Source organism: Oryza sativa, chromosome 4 (genome assembly GCF_034140825.1).
Source record: "Oryza sativa Japonica Group chromosome 4, ASM3414082v1".
Lineage (NCBI taxonomy): Eukaryota > Viridiplantae > Streptophyta > Magnoliopsida > Poales > Poaceae > Oryza > Oryza sativa.
In genome coordinates this window covers 29,814,539-29,836,055 of record NC_089038.1, presented here as the reverse complement: position 1 = coordinate 29,836,055, position 21,517 = coordinate 29,814,539, and the positions used below count along the sequence as shown (strand labels likewise).

General features: G+C 41.2%; 3 protein-coding genes across 6 annotated transcripts; 2 read left to right on the top strand and 1 right to left on the bottom strand.

Annotated features, from left to right (window-relative positions):
• The first annotated feature begins 2,374 nt into the window (after positions 1-2,374).
• Positions 2,375-5,814, top strand: LOC107278612 (probable E3 ubiquitin-protein ligase ATL45). 4 transcript variants are annotated; one of them, XM_015778861.3, is made up of 3 exons: positions 2,375-2,883; positions 2,974-3,144; positions 4,005-5,814. In XM_015778861.3, exon 3 carries the CDS (start codon positions 5,130-5,132, stop codon positions 5,646-5,648), a length of 519 nt encoding a protein of 172 aa, XP_015634347.1. In that variant the 5' UTR covers positions 2,375-2,883; positions 2,974-3,144; positions 4,005-5,129; the 3' UTR covers positions 5,649-5,814. The 4 variants fall into 4 exon arrangements, 2 of the variants coding, with proteins under 2 accessions (XP_015634347.1, XP_025880343.1); XR_010741183.1 differs by lacking the exons at positions 2,375-2,883; positions 2,974-3,144 and adding an exon at positions 3,151-3,895 and having other exon boundaries at positions 4,005-4,866; XR_003241737.2 differs by lacking the exons at positions 2,375-2,883; positions 2,974-3,144 and adding an exon at positions 3,151-3,904 and having other exon boundaries at positions 4,005-4,866.
• Positions 5,815-11,096: 5,282 nt separating this feature from the next.
• LOC4336763 (brassinosteroid-responsive RING protein 1) lies at positions 11,097-12,435 on the top strand. Its single transcript, XM_015778842.3, has one exon. The coding sequence runs from the start codon at positions 11,350-11,352 to the stop codon at positions 11,836-11,838; it is 489 nt and encodes a 162-aa protein (XP_015634328.1). The 5' UTR covers positions 11,097-11,349; the 3' UTR covers positions 11,839-12,435.
• A 3,130-nt stretch (positions 12,436-15,565) lies between these two features.
• Positions 15,566-21,317, bottom strand: LOC4336762 (MADS-box transcription factor 17-like). Its single transcript, NM_001402413.1, has 8 exons — positions 21,071-21,317; positions 19,048-19,132; positions 18,583-18,644; positions 18,398-18,497; positions 17,654-17,695; positions 16,252-16,293; positions 15,953-16,092; positions 15,566-15,865 (listed from the first exon to the last, which is right to left on the bottom strand). Exons 1-8 carry the CDS (start codon positions 21,265-21,267, stop codon positions 15,769-15,771), a joined length of 765 nt encoding a protein of 254 aa, NP_001389342.1. The 5' UTR covers positions 21,268-21,317; the 3' UTR covers positions 15,566-15,768.
• Between the last annotated feature and the right edge of the window lie 200 nt (positions 21,318-21,517).

The following is a 21,517-nucleotide window of genomic DNA, read 5'->3' as shown; positions in this document are numbered from 1 at the left end:
GGGATGCATGCATAATCTATCTCCTTAATGAAGTACAGCACCGGGAGCATTACGTGAGATGTAGCCGTACGTGCTAACCACCCAACTACCCAAGCAAAGTACCGAGTACGGACGCAACACGCAAGCCTTCCACGTCATTGGATAAAGGCAACATAAAGCCTCCAATAGGATTAGACCAATGGTCCGGAGGTGATGAGGAGATTTAAGACGCCACCCACCTATTTTAACTATAGACGCCTGTCAATCTTATCAGGGCAATTTTTTTATTGTGTCTTCTTTGATATGGTGGATTTTTCATAAATAACTTATCCCTTATGTTCTAAAATATAAGCATTTATATGTTATTCATCAAATACTAAGGTCAAAGGAAGATATTCTTTTTCACTATTCTTAATAGTTAAATTTTCAGTTTTAAATTAGTCAAAATTCCCACACAACTACACATGATGATTGTTGAGTAGTCCTACTGTTTTAAATGGACGCTCACATAGTCCCTTGAGCTCATCTTAGGCCTAGTTCTGAGGAGTGAGGTTGGGTTAGGGCAATCCTTATTTACAGTGAGAATCCTTCGTGAACTACTAAATGCTATATTTTATAAAAAAAATACAATAAAAGGTTTTAAATTTAAAAATCAAATTAATGCATTTCTAAAATTATAATAGTTAATTACTTATGGCTAATCATGTGTTATTATTGACTTGACTTGTTTTCAATGCTACTAACAAGCTAAATCCAACCGCCAATTGAAACGGAGCCTTAGGCTATGTTCGCCGCCACTGGATCCCAACACGCGCACAGTGCTTATGGAAAACGGAGCGGTCTATTAGCACGTGATTAATTAAATATTTGCTAATTTTCTTTTTAAAATGGATTAATGTGATTTTTTAAGCAATTTTCGTATATAAACTTTTTGTAAAAAACATACCGTTTAACAGTTTGAAAAGCGTGCGCGTGAAAAATGAGAGTAGAGAGTTGGGAAAGGGGGATTCCAAACACACCCTTAGGCCGCTTTCGATTGTGCTTTTTCAGCTAAGCTTATCAGCAGGACAAGTAACAGGTACTCTCTCCGTCTCAAAATATAACAATTTTTAGTTCTCAGGATTTGTCCTAAATTTAACAACTTCTCCACCAACATTCTCTTCCCAATCAATCATATCCCCCCACCATTTACTTTTTCCACCTACCTCCATATATTACTCATCCAATCACAACCATGTACCTATTTTCTTAATAACCGTGTCCAACTCTAAAACTTCTTATATTCTGGGACGAATGAACTATATTGTTAGTGTATGGTTAAGTAAGTATTAACTATTATAAATATAAAAGGTACATTCATTTGATTTTAAGAAGAAGTTTCGGAGTATATAGAAAGCTTTTGCAGAAAATGCATCATTTAGTAATTTGAAAATATACTCACAAAAAATGAGTAATAAGTAGTTAATCCAAGTAGCTTAGTCAAACGGGGGGCCTTTGTTTGGTGTACCATACTGTACGTACGTATTCCATCCTTTTTCTACACGAAACTTGAGAATGATCCAACACTAGCTAGCTATTTTTTGTAGTTTTATGAAGACAAGTCGCGCTGTGCACGCTGGCGTCGTCGCGGACTCGCGGCCATGTACGCTCGCTAACGCGCGCATCCCTCTTGCCTCACCACTTGGGCACACCAATCCAGGAAAATCACTGTCTTGCTCTGTACGTGCTAGGCGAGACTCTAGACCAGATCAAAGTCACCGCCACCCGCTAGATGCAAGCGTAGTCCTGCATGACACTGCATCTCATCATCATCTGCATGCAGCGCGACCATTACTCCTTGTCTATGAAAAATGATATATACGTACTCTATCTAATATAGGGCATGTTTAGATCCATTTGAAATGGCAAATAACAAAAGTTTTAGTGGCAAAAGATTTAACATGGCAAAGGTACTGGTTGGTATTTAAATGCATCTTAAAGTTTTGTTATTTCAGCACTAGAGAGAGAGAAAGAGAGAGGGTGTAGTCCCAAAGCACTTTTTAGTAAAATTTACTACTCCGTACCATGGACTAGCAAATGCTAAATTGCCAACTTTTGCTACTAGTGTTTAAATCTAAAATGATAAAAAGTGCTCTAAAATGACAACTTTTGCTATTTTGAAAGATCTAAACAGGCCCATAGCATGTATGCGCCTGCAGTGCGCATATACGACGTCTTGACCTGTAGACGGCGTTGACGCACCAAATCGAGTACGAAAAGCACCGCAAAATGCACGTCTCTACAGCTTGACTGCTTGAGTGGTAGGCCAGCTAGCGCATCTCCCACACAGCACGTTCTCCTTCCCCGGAGAGGAAAAACGAACCAAACAAAACAACGAGCTTGGAATAATATGGTGGATTGGAAGCGAGCCAGGAAAACAGCGAGGCAGAGAGCACTTTGGCGGTGCGCTCGGACGGCGAGGTTGTCGACGACGGCCGGGGAGCCGGGGACCGCATGGGACGGCCGGGAGCACGTGGACGGATCGGACAACGCACAGGGCGAGCAGTACTGCAGCAGCAGCCCGTGATACACGTTGGTTTCGACGCGATGCGCGCGTCCTCGACAACGTGCTGCTACTACTGGTCGCCGTGTGGTTCGGGCATGCATTTCCTTCCTCTGGTCCTGCCCCAATCCATGTCGACGTATCGATCACCTTCACCAGCTGACACCTTCTCCGGGGCACCTTCTAGGATATGCTAGCTAGTGTACATGCATGCAGTTTCATGGGCTTGGCTCTGAGTGACAGCATATCCGTTTATCCGGTGCACGGCCTTCTTTCAACTATCAATAGGCGATCTACTGGATTGGTTTCAGGTCTTGTGCGTGTCCGTATAGGCGTTTGTAAAAAAAAACGAGGAAACCACGGTGAGAAGCAGTTCATCCTTTTTGCTGTGAATATTTTTCCCCCTCCCGAGGTACTAATAATCGGTGATGCTCTTGTAATATTTTTTTCAGAGTTTCAGCTCCGCTTAAGATCAGTTGTCTCCAAGAGCCACTGACACATACTACTACGTACGGTGCGGACGTGCGTCGTGGGCTCGTGGCAACCAAGCTGTCCGAATGCAGCAAGATATTTCCGGGCCTGCGGATTCGGCTGCAGCAGTGCACGAGATCTCGCGGAAAAAGGTAACCTCATTTCCTCGCCTCGTCGCCCACGTTTCGGCCCTCCTTAGCACGTCCAGCATTAGGAGCTTAGCAACGGCCCAGTAACTAGCATTGCATAATCTTGGCGGATTTAGGCCAGTGCCAAAGTTTGGAAAAAGTGCACCGAAAGTCCATCAACTTGTCATGGGGATTAAAAAACATCCTCGAACCATAAAACCAGATATGTGGGGTCCCTTAACTGTACAAAACCGGTCACCCAAGATCCTTTGGTGGTATTGAACCCGGTTTTGGTCTACGTGGCGGCTAAATCAGCGTGAGACCCACATGTGCCCAAGATGTCAGCTGGCCACGTCACCCAATCTCTTTCCTCTTTCTTTTTCTCTATTCCTCTCCTTCCTTCTTGTCGCTCTCTGCTCGGGGTGGCCAGCGACGGGCGGCGGGGTGGCGTGGCGACGCAGCGGCGGCAGCCCGGGCGCAGGCGGGCAACGCGGCGGCGGGCCCGGACGAGGAGGAGGAGGAGGGCATCGACAGCGGTGCCCGCCGGTACGAATCCCATCACCGCGCCGCCATGTCCTCCTCCCACGGGCCACACTTGTTCCGCCTCGGCATTGTCGCCACCCATGTCGTCGTCAGCCATTGAGGCCATGGACGAGCTCATCCAGCTCGCCGAGTCCATGCGCCAGGCCGCCTCCCTCCTGGGTGACGACGACCCCTCCGACGAGTCCAGCCGCGCCGCCCCTCCACCTTCCTCAACGCCGTCGCGCTTGGCAACGTCATAAGTGTTTGCTTCCACTGGAGCCGTTGCCTCCTCGCCGCTACGGCAGCTCCTCCTCCTCCTCCGCTCGATCTGATTCGATCCGGTTTGTTGTTGTTCCGTGCAGGGTGCCAGCAAGTCGGTGATGCCCCGGCGGCCGCGCGCGCGTCCTCTTCGCCGTCGACGTCGTCTCCTCGCCCACAGCGGCGGTCGCATCCGCCGCCCGCGTCGCTTCATGCTCCTGCTGTGTTGGACGCCATCGACGAGCAGGGGCGGATCCAGAAAAAAATAGCAGTGTAGTCTGAGCAAACTAGATAGAGTTATAGTCCCCTTTCCATCTACATATGGTAAAAAATTTTAGTGGGGTCTTCATGGGGTCTCTCATAGTCTTCACGCCAGTAGTGGGGGCTCGAGACCCCGCCGCCCCCATGCTGGATCCGCCCCTGTCGACGAGGCCGTCGGCAAGCTCAAGTCCGTCCTTGATAACGGCGAAGGCGACCTCGACGAGGTGGTGCTGCAGGCGGAGGAGCTGATGGCACCGCTGGAGAGCCACTACAGTGGGTGGCGGCGGTGGCTTTAGTGGGATTCCGTCCAGGCGGTCGTGGATGCGTCGCCGCCCCGGCTCCCGCCGCCGTGTCGCCTCGTGCTCCTACCTCCGCGTCACCGGCCGTGTCGCCTCGTGCTCCCGTGCTCCCGCCACCACGTCGCCGGCCGCCCCGGCGTCCTCCTCCCCACCCGCCCCGGTAGTTGCCCAAGAGGAGAAGTGAGAGAAGAGGGGAAAGAGATAGTGGCTGACCTGGACAGGCTGACTCGTGGGGCCCACGTAGGTCCCACGCTGACTCAGCTGTCACATAGACCAAAACCAAGATAAAAAATGCTGAAGGATTTCGGGTGACCGGTTTTATATAGTTAAGGGACCCCGTATATCTAGTTTTACGATTCGAGGACGTTTTTGTATCTCGCTGAAAAGTTGAGGGACCTTTGGTGCACTTTTTCCCCAAAGTTTCAACTCCGCCACCAACTAAACTTGGACCCAATCCCATCAATTTCTATTCGCACATGCGGAATTAGCGGAATTACCTGCAACGACTCCACGCTACCAAAGGATGGCATTGCGCCAACTGCATGGCTACTGCATGGTGGTGTCAACTGCCACATACCCCACCTCTAAATCCCAATCGCAATTTATAAGGAGAAGATATGCCTGTCGCAGCTGAAGCATCGCCAATTCAATTCACAATTACCTGCACGCATGGCGCGTTCCTGCAGCAGCAGCGGCAGCGATCATAGTAGCTACGACCTCGCGTTAACGTTGCGGCGGAAGCTCCTGCTCCTCGACATCCTCGCCGTCCTCCGCTTCCTCGCGGCGGCCCTCCTCGAGCGTCTCGGCGTCGTGTCCTGCCAGGAGGACAATGAGCTCCCCGGCTGCCACTCCTGGTGCGACAGCGACGTCGTAGACACCGGCGCGATGGAGCGCCTCATGCAGGCGAAGCTCAGTACGTCGTGGTACAGGCTACGGCGGCGTGCTTCGCGGGGCGGATCAGACAACATGGCCTCGCCGCACGGCGACACGAGCGCGGACATCTGCACGATTTGCTTGGCGGAACTGGAGGCTGGAGGTGGAGGAGGAGGATGCCAGCGCCAGGTCGCGGAGCTGAGCAGCTGCTCGCACGCGTTCCACGCCGCGTGCATCGACGGTTGGGTGGTGGAGGCGGGAACCTGCCCTCTGTGCCGCACGCCGGTACTACCGCCTTGGCAAATGGCGGCATAGTGTTTTATCGAGCTTGTACAGTACAAAACGAGCTTAAATGTAGGAGTACATTTTTATAGCTTCAACAATCATGCCTGTTGGCAACTTCCCGTGTTCTAGCTGCAACCTGGACGATCTTCAGGTTAGCAATAGAAAAAAGCATAATAAATTAACAGTGTTTTCTTTATTTTGTTGGACATCTTTGTCATGATGATCCGCGCGTGCATTTGTCGATTCGATCGGTGATTCAGTCTGTTAGCGGGCCTCCGTACGTTCTCTATTCTCGGCTTCTCGCACAAAGCTTTCATGGGTTTCAGATTTCATTCAAATTCTCCTCCGGCTCTTTTCGCAATCCAAAGCCCTGGACAATAATACACTCTTCTCGTTTAAGTCTGCTTTAGCTAGTGCTTTCGCCAGATTTAGGAAGTACATGGCGTGGAAAACTGAGTGCGCACAATACTTGAATTTCTTGGCGACATTGTTAGTTGCGGGATGTTAACAGTAACTTGTCAATTTATTTCCCCCCCCCCCCCCAAAAAAAAAAAGGCAAAAAGAAAAGGCGCACCATGTCAAGTAGCCACGGCATTGTGCACCTTTAATGACGAAAGGTACCGTGCACTGCTGCAGCTGCACGCAACCACCCGATCGAACTGAAAATACTTTTAGCCGAGTACAACCATATATCAATCAAAATATCAAATTAAAGAGAGCATGTTTATATATATGAATTACAACCATTTACGAACGTTGATCAAATTCAATTATACGTGAGTCGAACAATTGAGTCGTATGCATAGTAAATTACATTTTAGCCATAGCTAGTCTTCGAACGTACTTCCTCCGTTTCATATTATAAGACTTTCTAGCATTGCTCACATTTATATATATGTTAATGAATCTAAACATATATGTGTGTCTAGATTTATTAACATCTATATGAATATGGGCAATGTTAGAAAGTCTTGTAACCTGAAATATAGTAATGTGTACGTAGGGCGGTCTAGGCCGCATTTGGCCCGTTGATACTGCATGCGCCACGAGAAACTACGACTGTTACCAGCGATCTAACAAAACACAACAAAATATATGCTGTAGCGGTTTTTATGTCTGTGGCCAAAAGACGTGTCCAACTGTCCATTGTCACTTTAACACGCGACGGGTCACCAAATGGCCTTCATTGAACATCGAATCCAACCAATAGTAACGTTTAGATAGCTTGCATGTGCAGAAAGAAAGCATGCATATATTGTGACCTGCTCTGATGCTCTGAAGTCTGAATAAACACGTATGTATACTAGTATATCTAGATACACATCGAAATTCCATTACTTGCGCAAGCTTAGAGCAGGTTTAATAAGAAAACTCAATTGCTAGCTGCAATTACATCCACGTCATCTATAGATCAGGTAGGATATAGAATATACAATAAACGAGCTCTATTCCACAGCTACATACTCCATCCGTCCTAAAATATAAATATTTTTAGTATAGTATCAAGTCAGATATTTTTAACTTTGACTATTAATAGCAAAAAAATATGCTCAATCATGTAGAATTGATACTGTTAGATTTATCATTAAACAAACTATCATAATATGTAACTCTCTTTTTATTTAAAATATATTACTTTTATAAATATTGTTGGTCAAAGTAGCATCTCGAAGACCATAACGAAGTCTAAAAATGCTTATATTTGGGACAGATGGAGGACTTTGTTTTATTGGTTAAGTTGGGCCCACCATGTAGTTGTTTCAGCTATCGATTGGGGAGGAGGAAGGTAGGGTCCACACCTTCATCGTAGCCTGTGCTGTAGTCGACGCTAATTTAGTCGCCTATTGCTATTCTCTTTCCTCTTCTCTCTCTTCTAACTCATCTAAAAATCTGATGTGGTATGTATAGCCTGCTAATGTAGTATTATTGTACTTGATCTTATAGGGATAGGTGGAAAACTGGACAGGTTCCTCTATTCGCGCCTCTCTCTTTTTTGTGTGTGTGACTCGATGTAAGCCATTTAATTTAATTTTCAAAGGTTCATTTTAAAGTTGATTTATCGTAGTTTATTTTTTAGATTTATCGAGGAGTAGAATTTGTATAGCGGCAACGATAGCTGGTCGGTGCACCAGCTAGGCATCCACTAGCCGGAAGAGAAAAACTGAGGAGAAGAAAAAGATACATGGTCACTTATACATGCTCCCTCCGTTCCTAAAATATAAGCATTTTTAGATTCTGATACAGTCTTTAAGATGCTACTTTGACCAATAATATCTATAAAAATAAAATGTTTAAATTAAAAAGTTACATATTATGATAGTTTGTTTAATAATAAATCTAGTAACATCAATTTTACATAATTGATCTTTTTTATTCTTTTTGCCATTAATAATCAAAAGTTAAAATTTTTTGACTTGTCACTATTCTAAAAATACTTATATTTTGGGATGGTGGAGTACTGCTTTGACAAAAAAAAAACCAACCCTAGCTATGAACCTAGACACATGAGAGTACTTTATTTTATTGATTTAGTTGGGCCCACCATGTAGTTGTTTCAGCTATCGATTGGGGAGGAGGAAGGTAGGGTCCACACCTTCATCGTAGCTTGTGCTGTAGTCGACGCTAATTTAGTCGCCCATTGCTATTCTATTTCCTCTTCTTTCTCTTTTAACTCATCTAAAAATCTGATGTGGTGTGTGTAGCCTGCTGATGTAGTATTATTGTACTTGATCTTTCAGGGATAGGTGAAAAACCGGACAGGTTCCTCTATTCGTGCCTCTCTCTTTTTGTGTGTGTGTGACTCGATGTAAGCCATTTAATTTAATTTTCAAAGGTTCATTTTAAAGTTGATTTATAGTAGTTTATTTTTTAGATTTATCAAGGAGTAGAATTTATATAGCGGCAACGATAGCTGGTGGGTGCACCAGCTAGGCATCCACTAGCCAGAAGAGAAATACTGAGTAGAAGAAAAAGATATGTGGTCACTTATACATACTCCATCCATCCCAAAATATAAGCATGTTTAGATTCTAACACGGTCTTTAAGATGCTACTTTGACCAACAATATCTATAAAAATAAAATGTTTAAATTAAAAAGTTACATATTATGATAGTTTGTTTAATAATAAAACTAGTAACATCAATTTTACATAATTGATTTTTTTATTATTTTTCCATTAATAATCAAAAGTTAAAAATATTTGACTTGTCACTATTCTAAAAATGCTTATATTTTGGGATGGTAGAGTACTGCTTTGATAAAAAAAAGCCAACCCTAGCTATGAACCTAGACACATGAGAGTACTTTATTTTATTAATTAAGTTGGGCCCACCATGTAGTTGTTTCAGCTATCGATTGGGGAGGAGGAAGGTAGGGTCCACACCTTCATCGTAGCTTATGCTGTAGTCGACGCTAATTTAGTCGCCCATTGCTATTCTCTTTCCTCTCTCTCTTCTAACTCATCTAAAAATCTGATGTGGTATATATATATAGCCTGCTGATGTAGTATTATTGTACTTGATCTTACAGGAATAGATGGAAAACCGGAAAGGTTTCTCTGTTCACGCTTATCTCTTTGTGTGTGTGACTCGATGTAAACCATTTAATTTAATTTTCAAAGGTTCATTTTAAAGTTGATTTATCGTAGTTTATTTTTTAGATTTATCAAGGAGTAGAATTTATATAGCGGCAACGGTAGCTGGTGGAGGCATCCACTAGCTGTAAGAGAAAAAACTAAGGAGAAGAAAAAGATATGTGGTCACTTATACATACTCTCTTCGTTACAAAATATAAGCATTTTTAAATTCTGACACGGTCTTTAAGGTGCTACTTTGACCAATAATATCTATAAAACTAAAATGTTTAAATTAAAAAGTTACATATTATGATAGTTTGTTTAATAATAAATCTAGTAACATCAATTTTATATAATTGATCTTTTTTATTTTTTGCTATTAATAGTCAAAAGTTAAAAATGTTTGACTTATCACTATTCTAAAAATGATTATATTTTGGGATGATGGAGTACTGCTCTGAAAAAAAAAAGTAACCCTAGCTATGAACCTAGACACACATGTGTCTAGGTTCGTTGGTAGGATTGAGTTTTTTATGTACCGGAGGGGTAGGTCTTAGTACTAGTTTCTAAAAAAAATGATTTTGTTGACTGGACTACATATAAGTCTCATGTAGGTGAAAACTACCCTTGTTTGGACTGATTGAGGTAAGTTGAACAATTTTGATAGATCAGTGGTGTATTATACTTCCTTCTTTCTGAAATATTGTAATCTAGATGGGGTTATACTCATCTTAGTACTACAAATTTTATCTTAAGTTGCAATATTTTAGGACGGAGGGAATAGTTAGTTTTAAAGTCGAGGGGTGTTTTTTAAACAAACACAATAGTTGAAATGCGCAAAACGGACTTATGCAATTTTTAAATCCATCCACTTTTTATTAAAAAAAATACACACTATTATAAATCTTTGCACATATAAGTTAGAAAAAATACGAATTACCTCCTGAACAATTGTGATCGTACAAATTACCCCTCTCAATTAAAGGATCAGACATTTTTCACCCTTAACTTTTTGTACCTGACAAATTACTCTCCTAGCCGACTCCGGATCAGTTTTGGTCCTATGTGGTGCACATGTTGCAGTCCAGTCAATATATAAAAAATAAAAATAGTGGGGGTCCATTGGTCAGTTTTGCCTCTTCTCTCAAGTCACCACATATGGGCCCTTCTTTTTTTTACAATTTTTTTTACTGACTGGACTACCATGTGTACGTCACGTAGGACCAAAATCGCTCCGGAGTCTGGTAGATGGATAATTTGTCCAATATAAAAAGTTGAGGGTGAAGAATATCTGGTTTTTGAAATGAGGATGGTAATTCATACTGCCACGATAGCTCAGTAAGTAATTTGGATTTTTTTTCCCTCTAAGTTATTGCCGTGTCGTTCTTATCTTAACCACCTCTATACGCAATGATGTTTATGTGATGACCACGAGTGTAACGTGCAAAGACTTATCATAATAATTTGTGGTTAGATGACACTATCTTTTCAATTCTGTATTTTTCGGTCGTTTTAGCAGCCCATATGCATGAATGTACCTGGTCCATTTCATCCCGGCCGGTATTAATACGTACGTGCGCCCGCAACCAACTTGATATGACTCGCATCTAACATTCGCACGACATGCCAAAACCCGGATCACGCTGAACTCGTGAATACGTACGCAACTCGGGCGGCCTCCACACGGGTCCCGTTTCACGCTACGCCAATGAGACACCGACTCTGCAACACACGGTGCCCGCGCGTTCGCTACGTGTGACGGCGCGGAAGTCCGTCCCGGTGTTTGCACGCACCCATCGTGCTTTTGGAACGACAGCCACGCCACAACCTTTTTTCCTGGCTAAGCTACTCCCTTAATTCCCAAAGCGCCATGTTGATGAGACCGTGCAGTGCAGATTGCAAACACACGATAGCATATGGGAGTATGTATGTACGAACCGCTTTTCCCTAACGGGGACGTCTCTATAAATGAACTCTCCGGTACTAGCCCGACGTTTCGCCCTCTAAAACCAGACACTGCTGCTGCGTGTCTGTGTGCCGCGCCACCTATGCACCTCGCGCGCGCGGCAAGCGCTCCTCCTGCCGGCGCCTTCCCCTGTCCCTCGCTTGCCTCCAGCTGCAGCAGAGGAGCGCGTGTGCGTGTGTGTACGGTGCCATGAGCTTTCCGCTGGTGTGCTTCTGCCGCCAGATCCCGCGGCCCATCGTCGCGCTGTTCAAGCTGCTCCAGGCCGTGGCGCTGGCCTTCGTGCTGATACTCTGCTTCCTCGGCCTCTACGAGTTCCCCTACACCGTCGAGGACCACGCGCCGCTCATCCACGGCCGCCGCCGCGATCCCCTCGGCGACGACGGCCTGCAGCCCGAGGCGGTGAAGCGGGGCCTCCCGCTGGTCGAGTACATGCAACTCGCCGACCTGTCGGCGGATTGCCACGACGGCGAGAGCGGCTACCCGGCCACGTGCAGGGTGTGCCTGGAGAGGTTGGAGGCGACGGACGAGGTGAGGCGGCTGGGCAACTGCACCCACGCCTTCCACATCGGCTGCATCGACCGGTGGATCGACCTGGGAGAGGTGACGTGCCCGCTCTGTCGGTCCCACCTGCTGCCACGTCAACGAAGGGGCCTGCTTGGCAGTAGGCGGTTCGGCTAGATTGTCTCGCGGCACGGCGCCATGGGGGCAGTTTCGTCATTTCAGGCTGTACATCTCGCCATTGTTGCTGGATGGGTGCAGGCCAACCGCAGACTGATTCCGATCAGGACGACTAACCACCAAGCAGTACCGGTGCTAATCAATTGATAGTTGTGCTCACGCGAAAATTAATGGCATTTTGGAATTCCACGGGTGTACTTTAACGCATAGTTGCATCCGACGAGCTAGGTAACGTGCACCCGTTTAGAGCGAGTACAATGGCAGGCTACAAGTAAGCTATAAGCATACGTGGAAGAGAGAAGAGATAAGAGAGAAGGAAAACAGGCTATATATTTACAGCCAGCTTCAGCACGGAATCTAATACATTGTGCGTGTATGAGATGTAGGATCATATATTAATAGTGTACTACTCCCTCCATTTCACAATATAAGTCATTCTAGCATTTTTCGCATTCATATTGATGTTAATGAATATAAATGTGGAAAATGTTAGAATGATTTACATTGTGAAACGGAGAAAGTATATGTTTATAGATAACTATTGTATAAATGAACTATTAGATTATCTATAAATAAATTGGAGCTAGTAGTTGGCTATTTAAACTTGCTCAGGTTCAGACTTCATGCAATACGCACATGCACCCTGTTGATTGATCAGCCTCAACTGAATCGGATTGGTGGGCAACTAACCATGTATAAAGTGTATGAACATAATCACAAATTTTGGTAGGAAGGTGGCATTAATCTTTGTGGGGATCTGTTACTACGACATAAACGTTTCCTCAATAATAGTTAATAACACGTACTTGGATGTATTTTCCTGGTAACATATCCAAAATTCAAACTTGAAATTTAGTTGCTCTTAAATTGAATGTGTTTTGAGAAGTTTTCCTTAATGATTTTAGGGGGGGGGGGGAGAAACAGTGCGTGCGCAAAGTGAATAAATATGCCAATCAAGAGCGAGCCATCTGTGGTAATTTAGTCAAATATATTTGTTCAATCTTCTGAATATGCTCATACGGATAAAGTGTGTGCTCGTGCATATGTGAGAGTCCGGGTATGTACTATGTTTCTTAAAAAAAAACAAGTGCTCCCAATCCCAAACAACACAATCGAGAAGCTACACGGGATGCAAATTAATGAAATGTTAGGTAAGATAAACACTCGCTAACAACAACTAAATGTTTAGCACCAGCAATCAATTTCTTCATATGCAAAGAAAAGCATACAACCTAACCAAGATAAATTGATCTTAGAAACAATAAAAAAACTTCACAAACAGTTAACATGGTGCCTAAACAATGTCAATCCAGTCAAACAAATGAATTTAAATCAAGATTTAAACCAAGGAAGTTTATTGTTTTTGACGGCTAGGGTGATTGGCGGATGGGCATATCACAAAACTTATATATTTTGTCAATCTTATTCCGTTACATTTGAGCTCTCTTTTCTTTGGCCGATCAATCTTTGTGTACGCTTAGTTAAGTGCACCTTGTTATCTATATGTATGTGTTTGGTGTATGGGTGTGATGATAAGGTTTTTGACGATAATATCTTGATTGCGTTATTTGTGTATCTAGGATACATATGGTGGATACGAGGATATTGTCAGACCTATAACCAAAGACAACAGAAAATATTTTTATATAGGTTTAGACCCTCGGTTTGGGTAATAGTCCTACTCTTGTTTATATATACTTCCTATGTTTGAAATTACTTCTTGTTTTAGCATTTATGTTTTTTAAAAAAATACTTATCGTTTTCACACTCCAAAAAAATTTTTTGAGCTAACTTTCCCTTTCTACTCTTCATAAATACAACCACAATAGTATTACTACTCCACACAAGACCTTTGATACTATTTGCTTTAGGAAATTAATTAGGATGCAACTAATGAGGATAACTATGTAACTTGCTATACCTCCTTGGTGAGATTTGCTAGAACAACAAATAAATTAAAACGGAAGGAGTATTGCCCTAAAAAGCAGACCATGTACATATATGTGGATGAGAACTCTCATCTAGTCTACCCAACAAAGTTGGCGAGATGGGACCTTGGCGATGTGGTTGGTAGCGAACTGTGGAGCTCCTCCAGTTGTTAACTCGATGTGGCTAGTGTTCGCTCGTGGGATTGTTCGATATTCGATTCCATTCTCTCCTCAGAGGACTTATATATATACCCTCGGTACCCCTTGTCCAAGTTTGACTAAAGGTGTGTTCCGGAGGTAGGGTTGGTATGGCACGCCAAACAAAGCACGCATTAGTGCATCATTAATTAAGTGTTTGCTATTTTTGCAAAAAAAATGAACTAAGTAATATGATTTTTTAAAATAACTATCCTATAGAAAACTTTTGAGAAAAATGAACCTGTTGAATAGTCCCACATTGGTTGTGGAAAGACAAATGAACTAAGATATAAGTGGGGGAGCCCCTCACCTCAATGGCTAGCTTTTGGGGTGGAAAGGCCATTTACGATCCTACAGAACCGTTAGTCCGTTAGTAGTTTGGGAAGCGTGTATGCATAAAACGAGGGAGATGAAGTTGGAAAAATTGACTTAGAACACAACCTAAGGAGGTACAATAAGACATGACCCCTTATCCAAACTCTTATGTAGCGTTCAGTATGGTAGCAATTGCAAAACTTTTGTAGGGTAAAATAAACGACAAGTCTTTAAACTTGAACCGAGGTACCACTTAGGTCCATCAACATATAAATCGTATATCTAGATCCGTAATCTTAGATTAGTGTATCACCCGTGAAACAAACTGCCTTTAACTGGCTATGGCTCTTAATGTGGTTGTTCATAGTGGCCAAAAGCTTTGCATTCGTCCTTCTCCCTAACTCAGTGTGACAATAATTATGCATTTAACCCCTCTGCTTCGAATTTGTCGCTATCCCGACTCCTGTATACTCTATCTCTTCTCTTTCAAATCAGGGAGGTGACGCATCACGAAGTGCAACAAGGGTAGGGCTGCACGAAATGCAGCTAGGGAGGGGAAGGAGACAGTGAAGTGCAGCGAAGGAGGGGAGGGGACATCGAGGTGCGGCATCTTTTTGTCATAGTTGGTAACAAACTCGGAGGGGTTAAACGCATATTTGTTACCACCATGGGTAAGGAAGGGGGTTGAATGTGAACTTTTGGCCTCCGTAGACAACCACGTTGGTAATCATATATGGGTGATATATGTGCAGTTTACGATATTATGGACCTATCTAACACCCTAGTCCAAATTTAATTACTAGTCATGTATTTTAGTACGTAAAACTAGTCGAATTGAAGATTTTAAAAACCCTTTACTAAATAAAACAAGCTCGAAAAAAACGAGTTGCCTTCTTAAACCTCATATTTTGTACACCATAATTTAAATATTGACCCCATTTTCAAATTTTCATACCTTCAAATATAAGAGTCACCGCCTAAGGGAAATAACGGTAGTTGAGGGCATGAATAGGTTTGTGTTATGTTTGTGTATGCTCTGTTTTGTTTGTGTTTGCGCTGTAGGACATATGCTACCGAAGGTTTCTTCGAATTTAGGTGTTCTATAACAATGGTCTAACAATTCACACAAGTCCCATTGTGCACATTAGAAAATTTTGAATAAATAGAATTAAATGATCGCTCTAGCCAAATATATTCATGCAAAACTCTTGGGATCTTTACAGTAGGTAGCACACTTAATCCGGTAGCTACACAAAATTTGCCAATTAGTATGGTACGTATAGATAGATTGAAAAGATAGACGTCTTACCATAATAGTATAGGGTTGCCTAGCATAGAGTATAGATAACGTACAAACATACACTCATAGGTACGTGCTAAGAGTACCACCGGATAGGGGAGAAATATACATACTGAGAACACATGTGTTTCAACATTTGCCGAACTATATATTATAGCACGCCAGCGTTTTTATTAGCAAGCTTGGACTTCAGAGGGGCCATCCCATCACAAAGTTGTTGTTCTGATCCCCTCCTCCTCCATTGCTTCTTGGATTGGCCGCCTCAGGACGGACAAATTGATAGTACCTGTAGCGTGCATGCATATTTTCAAACACGTTGGTTCGGAAGATCAGATTGATCAGGTTTTAGTTTTGATTCATCTTCCAAACTTACCCAATTTGCAGAGTAGGCTCACAGTCAATATCTGGTGGTGGTTGAGCATTCAGCACTCTGCCGCCACTGACGACGGTGCCATGGACCCAGGAATCCTGGATGGCTGATCTGCAGTTGCTGCTATCGGCTTCAGCTTCTAGCTGAATGGTGTGGCGATGTGTTAGTACTACATGGCGAAATGACATGACAAAATTCGAAGATACACTAATTAACACTAGAAAACAGAGAAGTGGTTGTACAGTATTCCCAATCCACCAAATTGAAAGGCAGAAATTAATTGTGGAAACGATAAGTAGGACCTTGTTTTTCAGTTGCTTATTGAGCTCTCCAAGCTGGCGTTCCTGCAGGCAGCCCAGATAATCAGTCAACTAGGGAATATACAACTAGCACTTTTGAGGCAGGATTATTAGATGTGATTAACTATATTTTATTTTTTCGATAGAAAAACATAACACTCTGTCCCGCTTCTATTATCAGAAACGACATGCTACAGGGTTCAAGTTCAGGAGTACTACACTACTCCTACTAAGCAAATTAAGCAGAAAGGCTGAGCGATTTTGGTGTAATGTCATCCCCATTACATATGGAACACCAGCACCCCACCAAAGCCAGTTAAACAGGTCAGCAAGAGCTAGCCTATTCCAATTTCCAGACAATAGAACTTGGAGTTCCAGCTAGATAGGTAGATGTATACTCCCTTTATTTCTTTTTTGTCTAATGCCATTGACTTTTTAACATAAATTTGACCATTCATCCTTCTATTCCATTTTGTTTGTACTTTAGACATGACTTATATTTCTATATATTTGCACGGTTCTTTCAATAATATGAATGGTTATGTTTAAAAGTAAATACCATCAAACACATATATATATATAAAGAGAGTATATGCAGCAACATATGAGCCACAGCTAGGGTGCTAATTGGCCCAAGTTTTTAGTCTATAAAATTTGAAGACTGGATCTAAAAATATACAAATGCTAGATACGGATGTAAAAAAATCCATGGACCTTAATCAGCTATCACCCCTAGCCATAGCAAGAAAAAAAGAATTAACCCTAAAAGTCTTGCAAACAGCTCCTTGTGATCATAATGATTTTGTGACATGATAGATAATATTGGTATGTAATTAATTCATTCTTGATAAGATTCAATAATTCGTTCTGATAATTGACAAAATAAATCCCTTTTTAATTAATAGTTGGTGGCCATATTGCAACTTGAAAAATTAACGCATAAACATTAAAGCCGTATGAAATGTAGGTACGGACGCAGCGACTCAGATGGGCATCTGTATTATAAGGTGTTACATTTATTTTCCTAGGTATAAACCTTTTTTTTTTTACGATTGAGTAAAATCAGGAACAAATACATTCTCATCTAAAGGAGAGAATATATAGTTCCTCACGGAATACCCTAGTAATAACCAAAGCATATATAAATATTTAGGAAAGATTCTGAAAAAATGGCAGCATAATGTTTGATGTCCTCGAACTCTGTGGTGCACTTGAAATTCCCCATATCTGAAGCAACAAGTATTGAATTATAAAGCAATACGTCCACAACCTTCAGGATTAATTATCTAGATCTGATAAGCTATCATATCATACAAATATATGGTTTAGTAATCTTGATCATATGATTAATTACGATGTTACAGATTTATAGAAAAGCGACAACATTTGACAGATATTCCAATACCTTCCGGCGAAGATCGTCGACCTGCTCCATCATGATTTGTGTCTGAAATAAATACAAAGAACTCAACTAAAATTTAGATAACTTTTATATGGACGAGCATGCAAGTTAAGCCCTGTACTTTGTTGTCTTCTTCTTCTGACATATTTAGTATTTCAGGGCATAGGAGCATATAAACCATGTCCCCCCGAAGTTGGAAGGAAGCAAAAGCAATTATAGAAAACTTATGGTGTCTTTTTATTATAGAAATAAACTTGGTGCTCAATCAAGTACTTTTATTAATTGTGATATTTATTGATATTATTTTATTATCAGTAGAAATTATATACAGTTGATTTATGAATTTTACTACCTATAGACAAAATATTCTACTACCAATGGTTAAGTTAGTAATATAAATATATATTGGATAGGTAAAGATGAAAGGTCCAGATATTGATCCTACTACCAGCAGAGATCGCCGTAAAATTTGTTGATCAAGTACGTACACTCATGCAATATTTGTTGCTTATATATATTACGGCTGCGTTGTCTTTTTTAGCACCATTTACGGCTTAAGTGGTTAATTTCTTACAATTCATCAGATGGATATATTTGCAGTATATATCCCTTTTATTTGTCAAGATATAGGTTGTATATATAGAATAATGCATACAGTATTGTACTAGATAATAGCAGATATTATTGTATGTTAATTAACAAGGTAATTGAAGGAACTACACTTATTTTATTGTGTGGTGATATAACCTTTCGTTGTCGAGCCTGTGACAGTGAGTACTCAAGTTGCTTCTCCAGCTGCTGCAGTTCCTTTATGCTCAATGGTCCAAGATCTTCACCAAGCATGTGCCTGTTGTATATGCAAATATAACACCCAAACATTCAAGTGGTGAAGCATTTCAAGTGTTCCTGAAACAGCTGATGCAGTGCAGTACCTCTGAGAGCGTTGGAGACATTCAAGCTTAGTCTTGAGCCTTGACATCTCTTGGTACCAGCTCTATGGGTCAAATGGGAAAAAAAACTAAAACCAATAATTGATAAAATCCAAAATAGTAAGCATTTATTTTTGTTCTTATTTACCCTTGAATTTTATTTTATATGAATCTGAATGTTTAATTTTTATTGCATCAAGGAAAAAAGCGATATTATCATTAGGTTTAGAAAATGTAAGTACTAATATCTTATTCACTGAACTAGTACATATATTAGAATTTGATTGCAATCTTCAAATTAAAATCAGCAATATTTAAGTACTATATATCTCTTCATTGATCCTCCTTGCATCTCAAGAATTTGAGACAATATTACTGGCAAAGAGGTCTAGATATGTATATTTGAACTTTAAAGGATTCTACATAATATGGTTACCGAAGTGTGTTTGACAACTATTCTATGAATACCTGATGTTCACCACCAGCAAGAGCACTATTTGAACCTTGAGCGTTGTAACAGCAACTATTGTACTTTTCCAATGTCTTGTTTATTCTGCAAACAAAAATAGGTTTAGGATATGTTACTTACTCACATACATAAAGCCGAATGCAATAAAATCTACTCTTCGCCCTGCATTTGAAATTACTTGCATTCTAGTTTTGTTCTAAGTTAAACATTTGTACGTTTTGCCATCAAAATTTAAAATTTCATATAGTTTAATATCATAAGATTTATGTTTTTAGATTCATCATGAGAAATACTTTTGTAATATATAATTCGCATGTTGTTAACTTATACAAATTTCTAGAAATTGACTGTCAAGGATAGAAATGTTTGACATAAATTAGGACAAGGTAGAATGATATGTAATTTTAAACAGCAGGAGACTAATATAACAGAATGAAAATACATAAATTTAATTGCAGAAAATAGGTAATGATAATCATATGGCCAGGTGAATTTGTGGTCAAGAACAATTTTAATAATTGTTAGAGTTCAACGAATCCCTTTCGATCATCGCTACTGAAGAAATTGTTTTCAGAAATTGTTTAATGATGCTCTAATTCGGACACAAAGCCTCATTGTTTCGCTTATTCATATGCTTATCCGAATCACTTATTAGCAAATAAAAAGAATATTTCTAAGTAAAGCTTTATATGTGTGTTCTTGGCGACTCAAAAGTAAATGTTGCAAAATAAACTATGATGAAAAAAAGAAAAACACATATTCATGTGATAAAAGGTTAAGAGAAAGTTAGAAAAAGAGTTGCCGGTCACAATAACACAAAACTCTTTCCTAATGTATTTACTTTATTAAAATTTTTTTCATGGAAAGAATGATATGATGGTCATGGAGAGAAGCCCTACACACTGATCACGGAGAAGAAATAAAAGAATTTCCACAACTAAACGGTGTTCAATTCGATCCATGCATTTCAATCAACACAGTTATTTTTCGTCTATATATATTTATGATTTTCCCGTCAATACATATAGCAATTACTAACATTCAACTCAAAATGTGCATAAGCCCCTCTCGGTTACCTTCATGTATTAGCAAGAGGCAATGCAACAACAAAAAAATAATAATACCAGAATCACAAAATCTTGCAAAAGAGCGTATACACATAAGAGATTTGAAAGATCGAATTCATATATATGCAGCTAAAGTGATGATAATGTTTGAGGGTTTAATCAAATAAATGAAAAAAAAACTCATGTACCTATCAGGAAAAAAATCTGAAAGCTTTATTTAAACGGGAACACGAACCTTTCAGGAAAACACAAATGCATCAAAAGAAAAGAGAGGCATATGCATGGTTCATATGTAATATAATTTACCTGAGAGATGGCAAGAGAAGATGTTATATACTTGCAGGAATGAAATATATGGATATCAAATTAGGCAATAATTCTGAAAAAAAAGATTTAAACAAAGTTCTTGGTGCGGCATCTAAATGGAAACAGCAGACCCCATCACTTTCCCCTTCAAGTCACTCTTGCAATCAGAAAACTTGCGCCTCAGAGCCTCATATACCTAGCTGCTCCTGACATGCGCACGCCGGGCACACGCACGAATGAAAGAAATCAATGCTCTTTAGGTTCTGAAGAAGAAGAAGAAGAAGAGATATTATGTGCTTTATTGAGTTAGGGCTGGAGGATTTTCATTATGAAAAGATTACCCAAGTATGCAAGTAGCAAGAGCTAGGCATACATCCGGCAAGATTACCTAAGCCTAAAAGATGTATGAAAACACATGCACGCTAGCGAGAAACAAAAAACCATATAGCAAAATAAACCAGCGAGCACATATATATACTTGGTAACAAAAAATCTAAGAAACAATTTCGGATTTAAGCTGAGGAAGCAAACGAGAATACGCATCCCATGGAAGGAAACAAAACAAACCAAAGGGAAGAGAGAAATTAATCACCAGATCTGCAAGAATCACATACGATTAGGGTACTGAACGGATCATGCACACGCTTACCCGGCGCTACCGAATTCGTACAGCTTGCCACGGCTGGAGAAGATGATGAGCGCCACCTCCGCGTCGCAGAGCACGGAGAGCTCGTACGCCTTCTTGAGGAGGCCGTTGCGGCGCTTGGAGAAGGTGACCTGCCGGTTGATCTTGTTCTCGATGCGCTTCAGCTCAACCCTTCCCCTCCCCATCTCTGATCGATCCATTACCTCAACTTTTGCAAAGCTATATTATTAAGCTAACTAGTACTCTTGTCAACCATTCGCCTATAGCTCAGCAACATGAAGCTGAGGAGAATATGACCGATGATGGGATGAGATATGATCTAGGAAGAGGAGGAATATCAGTGGAGAGAGGAGACATCCCAAAGGGGCCCAGCTAGTAGTACTACTGTTGCGGTGTTAAATTTGGTTGCCGCTTTCCTTCATCTTTTTGGCCTCTCTCTTGAGCTACCAA

Coding starts and splice junctions, on each gene's coding strand:
- LOC4336763 (XM_015778842.3), top strand. CDS start 11,350: ATGAGCTTTCCGCTGGTGTGCTTCTGCCGCCAGATCCCGCGGCCCATC.
- LOC4336762 (NM_001402413.1), bottom strand. CDS start 21,267: ATGGATCGATCAGAGATGGGGAGGGGAAGGGTTGAGCTGAAGCGCATC. Junction 18,498..18,582: donor TGTCTCCAACGCTCTCAGAG/GTACTGCACTGC, acceptor CATATACAACAG/GCACATGCTTGGTGAAGATC. Junction 16,093..16,251: donor ATAAGCAACTGAAAAACAAG/GTCCTACTTATC, acceptor CACACCATTCAG/CTAGAAGCTGAAGCCGATAG.
- LOC107278612 (XM_015778861.3), top strand. CDS start 5,130: ATGGCGCGTTCCTGCAGCAGCAGCGGCAGCGATCATAGTAGCTACGAC.